Source organism: Psammomys obesus, unplaced genomic scaffold (assembly GCF_907164565.1).
Source record: "Psammomys obesus unplaced genomic scaffold, mPsaObe1.curated_primary_1811, whole genome shotgun sequence".
Taxonomy (NCBI): Eukaryota; Metazoa; Chordata; class Mammalia; order Rodentia; family Muridae; genus Psammomys; species Psammomys obesus.
In genome coordinates this window covers 5,931,552-5,943,980 of record NW_026586383.1, presented here as the reverse complement: position 1 = coordinate 5,943,980, position 12,429 = coordinate 5,931,552, and the positions used below count along the sequence as shown (strand labels likewise).

At 42.0% G+C, this 12,429-nt stretch overlaps 1 protein-coding gene across 9 annotated transcripts in view; it reads left to right on the top strand.

The window, feature by feature from the left end:
* Rbms3 (RNA binding motif single stranded interacting protein 3) overlaps window positions 1-12,429 on the top strand; it is a 934,572-nt gene that overhangs the window by 692,268 nt on the left and 229,875 nt on the right. For all 9 annotated transcript variants that reach the window (XM_055601685.1, XM_055601684.1, XM_055601682.1 and 6 more), the window contains one exon: window positions 6,016-6,126. In XM_055601685.1, the coding sequence (XP_055457660.1) occupies window positions 6,016-6,126 (111 nt within the window). The remainder of the gene's footprint in view (window positions 1-6,015; window positions 6,127-12,429) is intronic.

Sequence of the window (12,429 nt, the reverse complement as noted above, 5' to 3'; positions counted from 1 at the left end):
TCTTCTTCTTCTTCTTCTTCTTCTTCTTCTTCTTCTTCTTCTTCTTCCCCAACAACCGTACTTAAATACCTCATGATTGTTTTCTGTTGCTGTAAGAGAACACCCTATTGGGACATACGGTTCTAGAGGATAAGTGTCCATCATGGTGAGCAAGCACAGCAGCACATAGCAGGCACGGTGTCAGGAAAAGGACGCCTGGAGCACACATCTTTAAACACAAGCATGAACCAGAGAAAGCAAACTGGAATCAGGCAAGGCGTTTTATGCTCCAAGCTCTTTGCAACTGATGTGTTTTCTCTGGTAATGCTACAACTCCTCTAAGTCTCCCCCAGACAGAGCCATCCACTGGGGACTAAGTATTCAAACATCTGAGCCTGGGTGGAGCAGTATTCTTATTCAAACCACTATCAATTCCATCTTCTGCTCTCTCCTTGATCCCCCCGTCAAAATACCCAGGCCAACATAAAGAAATGAAAGAAATTAAACACCATGATTTCATGCTGATGTTGCCAATCAGTGCCTTTGGACATGCTTTTCCTGAGGTACACAAGAGTCCATCATACCATTCACATCATTCATTCATTCATTCATTCACTGTTGCTGTCATTCATTCACTATTGCCGTCAGTCACTGACATGAACTGCCTGACTTTTAAGCTGTTCATGTTCTCTGTGCTTCATCTTTTGGATGCTAAAATAGTTTGATATTTTTATATTCAAGGGGATATTTATTCTAAAAATCTTATGGTAACAGAAAGACAAACCAGAATTAGGACAAAATAAAAATTGACCTTCAGCTATATTTTTAAAAGTTATGTTAACTGGTTCCTATTTAAAAACCCAGTTGCATCAATCATTATATGAAATGGAATATATAGTGTGAACCATGAGTGTCTGGGTACAAAACACTTAGAGGAGGCAAGGGAAAAAGGGTCCCCTTTCTCCTTCCTTCCTTTCAGTTAGCCAGGTAATCCTCCTAATGAGCATCTTATCCTTGACTTTGGCATTCCTGCAATTTTTAAACATGAGGCTTATATACATGCCATATAGAAAGGGCTCTAAAGTGCCAAGCTGGTTGCATGGGTGCTTCCAGGTCAAGCAGGAGCTTTAGTTCTTTATGAAACTGCCCTGCTTCACCTCTGCATGATTCAGGCTTGGCCTGTTTGCATTTGTTGTAATCTCATGTGGTGATTCCTGGCTAAAGGTCCATGCCCTGTACCATGGGAAAGCGGTGTAAATGAAGGACATTGTTTAATCTCCTATTTATCACTGGGGAGATGGTGAGGCAGTTAAAACATTTGCTGTTCTTCCGGGAGACTAGAGTTTGGTTCTCAGCACCCAGGTTTGCTCTGTGCTTTCAGCGAGAGAGACTGCCCATGCTTTGTTGGGTGTGGAAAATCCTATGATTTCATTGGGACAATCAAATATTTTAATTTTATTTCAAATGCTAGCAGAAGGTCAACAGCAGAGATTCTTTTTTGACTTCCGGTTTTAGATACTAACGCTCATCTCAGCAACAGCAGTGGAAACAGCCCAGCACAGACACCCGAAGCCTCAGGAGCTCCGTGCCCCTTTACAGACCCCCACTCAGATAGAGTCAGATCCTGGACTCTGAATCCCAGGAGGAGCCCGAGTGTAGTAAATTAGTGGGCCTGTTAAAAAGAGCTTTAAAGTAACCACAATTTAAAAATAAAGTTATAAAAATAAGCAAAATCATACAAGGTGATCGATCTCCTTAGGACTTTTTTTTTTAATCTTTAAAAGAATTTCCTTTATAAATGAAATTATAAGGTGGCTTTATGAAGTGCACTATTTATTTTCTGTGATTAGAGAATAGAGTGCTATGCTGGCACAGTTAAACTCGAGGCTCCAAATGTCCGGGCCCTAGGAAAGCCCTGTCTATGTTTACCATCCTTGTTTGCAATGTCCTTCAGAAAACAAAAGCTGTCTGCAGGCAATCTTTGCCAGCTGGGTTGATGTTCTGAGCCCCTGCCAGCTTCCAGCCAGAGTCTGTTCCTTCCTGTGTCCCTTTCGTTTTCTCTGTCCTCCTATCCTGCCTCACTCAAGGTGACTTCATACTTTATCCAAATGAGAGCTGTCATTCTTACTTCAGGGCTGGGGTGACAGTCTTCTCCCTCTGACAACAGGAAGGCCTTCGGCTCACAGTGGTGGCTCAGGTGAGGCAGATAACCCATCAGCCATGGTACCATTGTGTGCTTTTTCAGAGGTATTAAGGCGTCTACAGGATTTTTCTTTACAACTTAAACACTGAGCAAATCCAGACATCCAGAGATGCTGAGATGAAAAAGATCCGTCTCCTCTTATGCTTCCATTTGCCCTATGAATAGTTGTCAGACAGCACATTCTATATATTTCAGGGAGACAATGTCACCCTTAATGTGTTGGCAGAGGATGTCACGGAGCTCTCAGAAGTCCCTGGCTTAGGCTCATTGGTAGGGACGGATTTGACAGCATATGCTGAGGATGCTGGTTTTGCCTTAACAATTGTAAAGTTTTTCTGCTTCTTTTCTCTTTCTCATTTCCGCTTTGTGCTGCACAATACAATAGAGATTCTGTTGACATTGATAAGCAGCATGGCTGACAAACACCATTCTTTGTTGTGATAACCAACATTTCAGATTCCTCTAAGGCCCTTGATAGACACCATCAAAACTTCATTTCTCTAGTGGGCTCCTGTCAATCACTTCCAGTTAACTCACTAATTGTGAGTGCCTTCAATTCCCTTGAGATTAAACAACTTCTGTTGTTTATAACTTGTGGAGATTCTCTGTTCACTGACTATAAGCAAATGCATTCCTATACGCCTTCTTCCAAGAATCCTCATAGCAGCATTCACTTACCTACAGTACCTCATCTGTTTAGGGAATCTTTCTCTTCTATTATTCTTCACTCTATGCTTGGTCTTGCTATTTACAATTCCAGATTATGACAGGTTCCTTCCCACTCTTCTGTGTGATTGGCAGATTGGTTTATAGGCAGACACAGTATGCCGGCAGCTGCCATCAAATGAGTCCCCATTCGCAGCTTTCTGTGAAGAAAGTCTCTGAGAGATCAGACAATCGTCTCTAAATTAATTCCAAGTGCAGGCTTTCTGTCTCTCTGTTCTTATCCTGTGAGAACTTTGATGGATCTGTCACGGGCTCGCCCACCTCCTTCTCGGACTGTTTCCCAAACCAAACCTAAAGTCCGCATCTCCTGTAACACCCCAGGGAAAGTGCAGCCTCGTGGGGCACGGAAGAGGACGGAGCCCACGTCAGGCTGTGTTCTTGACTTTGGATTTTTATATCTGTTCATTTATGTGACCTGGAAGTCTGGTTAGACTGAGACAGTTGTGGAACTGCGGCAGGTGAGCGCTGGGCTGGAAGACCTAGTGTCAGACATGCTACCACCTATGTTTTAAACTCAAGGAGAGAAGGAACCTTTGCGCCATCCCAGTGCTAAATTGCTGAGGAAGTGCTACGTTTGCTTAGAGTTAGGGAAAGGCATCAGAACTTCTGTTTGTCTTCTGACAGTCCTTGGAAGTTTATCCCCAAGGGATTTAAAAGGATTAGTTCTTGGAGCTTTCATGGGGAGCTTTTGTTTGTCTTTATTTTGGGGGATTTTTTTGTTTGTTTGTTGTTTGCTTGCTTGCTTGCTTTTCGGAAAAAATAAGTTTCTTTAAGTAAGAAAACTCAAGGAGCAGGAAGAAAAAGTAGCATGTCTAAATTCTAATATGTATGCCTGTTTAGAGTTATGAATGGAAGCTTATATTATCTTGCCATTTATATAAGAATCCTGTGTAAAAAGTAATGAAGGTTCTTTCTCAATCTGTAGGCAGTCGTTTTGTTTTGATGACGGTGTCCTTTGCTTTACAGAAGCTTTTCAGTTTCATGAGGTCCCATTTATTGATTGTTGCTCTTAGAGCCTGTGCTGATGGTGTTCTGTTCAGGAAGTTGTCTACTGTACCAACGAGGTCAAGACTCTTCCCCACTTTTTCTTCTAACCGATTTAATATGTCTGGTTTTATGTTGAGGCCTTTGATCCACTTGGACTTTAGTTTTGTGCAGGGTGATAAATATGGATCTATTTTTTTCTACATGTAGCATCCAGTTAGACCAGCACCATTTGTTGAAGATGCTACCTTTTTTTTTCCATTGTATGGTTTTGGCATCTTTGTCAAAGATCAGGTGTCCATAAGTGTGTGGGTTTATTTCTCAGTCTTCTATTCGGTTTTATTGATCCACTATTCTGTTTCTATGCCAGTACCATGCAGTTTTTATTACTGTTGCTCTATAGTACAGCTTGAGATCAGGGATGGAGATACCTCCAGAAGATATTTTATTGCAGAACAAAACAGGAAACAAGTTAGGAGCCTCCCACAGAGGGTCTCTGAAAGGCTCTGCCCTGCAGACTATCAAGGCAGATGTTGAGACTTATGGCCAAACTTTGGGCAGAATGCAGAATATCTTGTGAAAGAAGTGGAAAATAGTAAGATCTGGAGAAGACAGGAGGTCCACAAGGAGAGCAACAGAACCAAAAAATTTGAGCATGGGGGTCTTTCTAAAGACTCATACACCAACCAAGTACCATGAATGGAGATAACCTAGAACCCCTGCACAGATGTAGCCCATGACACTTCAGTATCCAAGTGGGTTCCATTGTAATGGGAACAGGGACTGTCTCTGACATGAACTTATTGGCCTGCTCTTTGATCATCTCCCCCTGATGGGGAGCAGCCTTACCAGGCCACAGAGGAAGACAATGCAGCCAGTCCTGATCCAACAGACTAGGATCAGAAGGAAGAAAAAGAAACCCTCCCCTACCAGTGGACTTGGGGAGGGGCATGCATGAAGAAGGGGGAGAAAGGGAAAGATTGGGAGGGGAGGAGGGAGGGAACTAGAGGGGGGATACAAAGTAAATAAAGTATAATTAAAAATAAAATCAAATAAAAATTAAAAACAAACAAAAAGTAATAAAGGATCAGAGCTGAGGAAGGACACTGAATGATGAACTCTCTCCTCCATATATGCATATATGTGTACACACCCACACTAGTAAGTACACACATACCTACACATGTGTATGCACACACACCACAACCAGTACTGCCACCAGCACCCACATACACAACACACACAAGGAAACTATAAAAGTTTAAGTTATATATGAATATATATATTTATTACCAACTTTAAATGCTCATATACTTTCTTATGTCAAAAGGTAAATCAAGAAAAAAAACAACTAAAAGATCAACATGAAAAAAAGATGTTGAAATAGTAACCATGATTCGTGAGTCATTCATGTCAGTTTTAATACATCCTTAAGTGGGTCAAGAAGCTTGGGTGGGTTGCGTTATTCCCCCATCCATAGGTTATACTGGGGTGAGTGAGAAATGCTTAGATAAAGCACAAATAAATAGTGTAAGCCAGGGGCCTAGAAGATGGCTCAGCAGATAAAGTATCTGCAACCAACCCTGAAACGGGGGCTCATTCCTTGGGTCTCATATGGCAATTTTTTTTTAAAAGAACCAATTCCTGAACAGTATCCCTTGATCGCTATACACATGCGATAGCGTGTGTGTGTGTGTGTGTGTGTGAGTGAACACGTACTACATACCGTACAAAAATTTAAATGTAAAAAATAAACTGTAAATTTCACTCAATATCAAGAAAATGTAGAGAATTTCCATTATCGCTCCTGGTTTTCAAAGAAATATATCAGAACACTGGGATGGAGGGTCCATATTATTTATTTGAAAACACCCTACGTCAGATGTCGGGAAGGTAGAGGGCAGGTTTCTCAGACACACGGCCCGTCAGTCACAGCACAGGAAAGGCGATTGCTGGTGCCTGGCATTCGCATGTGAACAGAATGGCACGGATGGGCGTCACATCATCCAAGCCTGAATTTATTCATTGTTTTCCATGGAAAGGAAACTCACCAAAGCTTAGCACTGCATTTGCTCTCTTCCTCGTGGAATGTGTTTTCAGATGAACGTTGTGTGTGCTTTTAGGGTGCTGTGATCACACCCACCATGGACCACCCCATGTCAATGCAGCCGACTAACATCGTGGGGCCCCTGACACAGCAGATGAACCATCTTTCCCTGGGAACAGCAGGAACGGTGAGTGGAAGAGTTTAGTTGTGCTTCTTGGGACTTGAGATGATGCCATGTGCTGTTTTCACTAGCATTGCCAGGAAGCTGCTGGTCTTCCATGACCTTCAGGTTCCGGCTTGAGCAAGCTTGCATGCAAGCGCAATTCCAGGGAACAGGCATTCACATGGGCAAGCATGAGGGTCCTGTGCCATCGCTGCGAGACTCCAGGCTTTTCTCGCTCTGTGGTACCGTGCACAAGTGCAGTAAAGCTCTTTTGGGAAAAGGGCCCATTCTGCCTTCACATGTAAAGCTACACCTCACGACCACATCCATGGGGCTGTTTTCCTCTTCCCAGCTGGTTACCAGCTGGACCTACTGTCAGTCTCAGGCCCATCACACATAAGAGCCCAGTTCTTTGATTAGTGTAAAAAACTTTTTATTCACTGCCAATGTCTGTCATAATAGGATGGCACTGATAAGTTGGCCCAGTTAAGTGCTTTTTATTTATTTATTTTTTCCTGTGGATGCATTGGCATAGCAACTACGGAAGAGAAGGAAAGAAATCTGGTGTGCTTGATATTTTTCTTAGAGTTATAATGCTTTTGACGACTGTATTGTTCTCATTTGCTTCTCTGGGGCTGTGATAAAATATGGACCAACAGTAACATGGAGAGGAAAGGGTCTATTTGGTTTACAGGTTACAGTGCATCAATAAGAGAAGCCAAGGCAGGAACCTGAAGGCAGAAACTGAAGCAGAGGCCATGCAGAAACAGGACTTGCTCAGATAACGTTCTTGTAGCCCAGACCCATGTGACTAGGAAATAGTACTGCCCAGAGTGGGCTATGTTCTTCTACATTGATTGACAATTAAGAACATGCCCTAAGACATGCTTACAGATCCATATGATGAAAGTAGTCCCTCAATTGAGGTGTCTTTTTCCCACTTCACATTTGTGTCAGATTGATAAGCAAGATCAACAGCCATCCCATGAACCAAAATTTATCAGTAGCGCACTTGAGCTTCATCAATGACATGCTCGAACTCACTGGTGGAGCTTTTTATTTTTATTTTTTAAAGAGAAGCCCCTCCAATAGTTATGCCTGATACGACCTAGCACACTAAACCCAAGCTTAACGCCAGCAGAGAACTCGAGCACCGTGGACTACCTTCAGCCACCCTCGAGTGTTTACTGCACACATGGGTTCGGTTCGGGAGACCTTGTCTTTTGTAAGGACGTGGAAAAGAAAGGCATGGTTTCTTTTAACCCAGGCAGCTTAAACAGCATAAAAGGACCCATGGAGGACACATTCTGTAGGGATCTCAACCTCCCTCTCTCCAGATGGAGATCATTCATTTTGACACATGAACACCTTAAGCTGCCAACTTTGTGTTTTTAGCCTGTTTATCTCTTCGGTACTATGACTCCCACAGAGGCACAGGCTCTGTGTACCACTGGCATGTTTTATGTACACTAGCTGTGGCTAGAGACCCTAGGAAAATGTCCTAGAAACAAAGGAAAAAGAAAAAAGTTTCAGCCCCACAGAGTGTTAAGTGACCTCTGTAAATATGGAGAAAACCGCATACTTCCGAGAAAGAACTTCAGTTCATCACAAGTTACGTACCTGCCCCACCGGCTACATGCCATTGGTGATAACTCACCTGCCCGAGAGCTGGCGCTGTCTTGTATGATTATGTGACATTCTCAGCTAGATTTTAGAAGTCAAGTCTGAGATCACAGTCAACTTTACACCGTGGTCCAGGTCATTTTCACTGGGGAGACAGAGTTTTGTAGTAATATTTTTACAGCTTTTAGTCAAGGGTAAGGATGGCTGTAGGCTCTGTGTCTTCCTCCGAGAGCAGATTTCAGATACAGTATTGGAAGGCCCAGTGCTTATGGCAGCCATGCTGGAGATTAACATCTGCCGGTCAGGTTTCTTAGGCACCAAAGACCCCCAACTGAGAATGAGTAAGAAATAAAGACAACCTGACTGTGTTAAGTGACAACCTCAACTGTGAATTTTTTGTCTGTTTGTTTTGTTTTGTTTTTGAGACAGGGTTTCCGTGTAGCCTTGGCTGTCCTGGACTCACATTGTAGCCCAGGCTGGCCTCGAACTCACGGAGATCCACCTGCCTCTGCCTCCCCGAGAGCTGGGATTATAGGTGTGCATCACCAGGCCTGGGTGTGTGATTTTTTTACTTGTAAAAACAATGAGTTATCATGGAAAACATAGGAAGAAGCCATTTATACATTTGACTCCTTTGACTAAAAAGCAAATCTGGCTTCATTGCCGACATTTCAATCTGCCAACTAGTAGAGACACACGCTGTGACTGAACCCTTAAAGAAGCAAACAAAACAGATAATAGAATAGCCTTCAAATTATTTTAGTTCCTCATTAAATAAATAATATAAAATTGCATATCTGAGCCTTTTCAACAGGAGCAGACCACAACTTTCACCCAGCCGCCAAAGGCAGAAATGATCATTTAAAGATACTGTGGACCACTGCCTCTCTTAGCAAGTAAAAGAGTTTGGCTCATGGACCTTATTTTTGATGCGAAATCCCTCTTCTTTTTTCTATTTTTTTTTGAAAATTGCACAATTTCACTATTGCAAGTAAAGAGTGAGTGTGGAATGGGATGACACACAGCAGACCTATGTACATAGTACTGCTATGTCACATAGCAGTACTATGTGACAAGTGGACACTTATCAAGCGAGGCACTCTTAACCTTCTATGCCTACCTGGTGAAAGTTCAGGCCACCATAATGGGCGTACCACCCCAATAAACCTATATGCCGACTCCTTTGCTTGATCTATTTCAGGGAGTATCAGTTATTTCTTTAACATGTCCACTGTGTTAACTGCTAACGTGACAGTCCAGGGTCCCAAAGCTAAGCTTCTGGTCATGATAAACAATCTTGCTGACATTTAAGCAAATACCTTCAACAATGCAATGAAGCATTCTGCATTATAAGCAAAGTTGCATCATACGAATATAATGGCATTGAAATAATAATATAGAGGGATTTTAACATCAGTGTAATACCTTTGCTGAGTGTTGGACATGTAATGGGCAGAGGCAGTACCTTCAGCAGCAAGGAATATGAGAACCTTGTGTAGAGAGTAGAGTCATGACCCATCAGCCATCGCCTCACGGGCACACAAACCCAAGATGTTCTCTCTCTCTGATTTCTTTTTAATATAAACTATATTTCAATGTGAAATATCCATGTATTTAGATATCTGACATTGTTTGTCCAATCAACTCACAGATTGTGCCTGGTCCTCTACATCTTCTCCCTGGCCATCCCTCCACCCTTCCTTTAGATAGCACCTCACCTCTCAACCCGTACATGCTTCCCTTTAGCAATCCTGTCCACGCTCATGGTTTCCAGCCCCATCTTCCACATTGAAGATTTAAACTTGAGCCTTTAATGCTGGTCTGAGAACATCAAATCCATCCAACTGGTTCCATGGAGATCCCTCCTCAACATCTCAAAGTCAGTACAGCTCATATTCATGTCATGAACTTCTTTGAGCTTCCTTCTAGTCACACCCTTCTCTTCCATGTTCCTGTCCTGTTTTATTTCAAGCTACTACTGTGGTGATCCACTCAGTAGCCAAACTGTACCCTTGGGACTCAATACACACACTGTCCTTCTTCCTTTTCTCCATATACCATTAGTTTTGAGGTCCTACAAGTTAAATCATAGGCATTTGTCAGAGCTATCCTCTCTTGCCCATTCCGTGGGTTCATTTGGCTCATTGTAACAGTCTCCCAGCTGTACTTCCTGCTTTCAATCTCATTGTTCTTCAGTTCATTCTCCACCCTGTCACCTAAACTGTGTGCTAGTCACTTTATGTTGCCATGGTAGAGCCTCCTTACCAAGAGTTTATTTGGTGTGGGGTTCCAAAGATGGAGTCCATCATACCAAGGAAGATGCGGTAGCAGGTGTCAGGAACAGGCGTCAGTCTGGTCACATTTTTGTCACACAGGAAGGTCAGAGAGAGAACAAGAAGTGTGCTGATGTGCAGTGCCTACCCCCAGTGGCCCGCTTCCTCCAGCAGGGTTCTTGTATCCTGAAAGTTTTGTAACTTCCTCAACATCACCACTAACTGGGAGCCAAGTGTCCAAACACATGAGCCCGTAGGGGCCACTTGTCATTCAAGCCTCCATGAATTCATTCCAGTGTCCTCGCCAACATGAGGGTCTCAGAGACTCTCAGACAGCTGAGCTCTGGAAAATTTTGCAGAACAAATTGTGAACAGGAACAAAAATAGTCTGGGAGCAGATGGGCTTCTAGGACATGGTGCAGTGAGATTTGGGGGATAAATGGGGATAGGTAGTGGTTAGGCTGAAGATCAGGGAGCCAGAGCAGAATTTTCCTGTTTTAGAAGGAGCTAAGGCCATTATGTGCCCTACTTTCCTTTTTTAAGATCGTGACAAAAGGAATAACATCGAACCAAGCCTACTTTTTATCTTCAAAAAAGGCAGGTATATTTCATCTCGTATCATCTCAAATTTTAGAATCATGTAGTTTAAAGAATTTCCACCTGGAATTTCCCTATTCAAAGTGTGTTGGTCAATTCTCTACCCATTGCTAAGCTGGGCTGAGTCTATAGGCTTTAAGCTAAATGAATTTTATGCAGACAAGGCTCCTATTTTATTTCATGTTTCTAGCCTTACAGAATTCTTACAGCTTTGTCTGCTTTTGTTTGTTCTTTCTCATAGAATTCCTCCAATGAAAGCAAAAGGCCCATTATCCCTAATTTCTTATCAAGTTACTGGGAGCTTTAGCAGAAGCCACCTGGGACTTGAGTGTGTTTTAAGAACCTCTACATTGTATGACAATCTTGTTTTACAACTTTCTTATCTCCTTTTCATTTGTTCAGCTGTTGGTCACCAGTGGCTTACAATGTCACCAGGCTCTGCTGAAAGAAATAGAAAGATGCTGTTCTGTAGGCTCCTCATCTTCCATTCAGTTTGCCATCCCCAAGCCACTGTTGAACAGTGACATCATTAGATTTCCATGGTGTGATTATTGTCACTCACAAAAACAATCCTGGAATTGTCGTCCTGGTTAGCCAGACTGTGCTGTCATTTCTCAGGCATCCCGCTTCTCCACTGTTCAAAAAATCTGATAATTACCAGATGAAGATATGTATTATTCATTGTTTTCAACATTAGGCATAAATATCAGCATTAAGATGGAGAATTATAAAAGTGAGCAGAAGATCTTAAATGGAATTATGACTCTGTAAATAGTATCCTAAGCAATAAATAGCTTCATAAATCCTAATGACTACAATTTCTTAAGTGAACACTTGGAGAAAAATAGCAGCCAATTACAAACTAATACAAGATAGAAAATGTAAATGCAAAGGTTATGGTTTTTAAATAGTTCTTTAATCTTATTATAACATAACAGTTCTTTACAGGGAAATTTTCTCATGTAAATAATGAATGAAAAGTTAGGGACAAGCATTTAGGGGTGGAGAGTTATTCACAAATATTAAACCTTTACTTCTAAGAAAATGGATCTTGAGTTTAAGTAAATTAATATCATTACTGAAAGGTCCTAATGAAACAATGTCAAGGAGCATGAGTTAGTTGGGAATAAAATAGGGCATAGAAAAATGGAATAATATAATTAAAAACTGTCCTTGTTATACCTTAACAAATGTGCACACAAACACATGTACACACACACACACACACACACACACACACACACATCAGATAAGGTAACCTGTACACTCTATTTATAAACATGGAGGGAAATTGCTTTGATGATGCCCTTGAGTTGTAAAGCATCAGTAAGGAGAACAACATGCTTGATCCAAGTGCTTCAGGACATGGCTCCTCGTTGTACATTTTCATTTTCCCGAAGCTGATGGGTGGAAATATTGTAAAATAAAAGAGAAAGCCTTTATGCCTCAAAAATGTTTGCCGCAGTATTCTAGACAATGTTTAGTAGAGGCAAATAACTAAATAAACCGTGACTCATCCATACACCCAAGAGTAGCACAGTGTGAGATCACACAAGTTTCATACAAGTAGGGAAAGCATTGTTGATAAAGTTAAGTCAAGAGGAGGCTGCAAACTTGCTTATGTGGGGCACAGGTAATGGTGATGGATTACCTACAAAGTAATTCTGTAGAGAAATACAAATTGGGGAGAGGCTGGAGAGGTGGCTCAGCAGTTAAGAGCACTTGCTGCTCCTCAGAGGGCCTGAGTATGGTTGCTAGCACCCACATCAGCTAGCTTACTGCTGCTTGCAAGTACACCACTAGGGAATGCAGCGCCATCTTCTGGCACCCATTG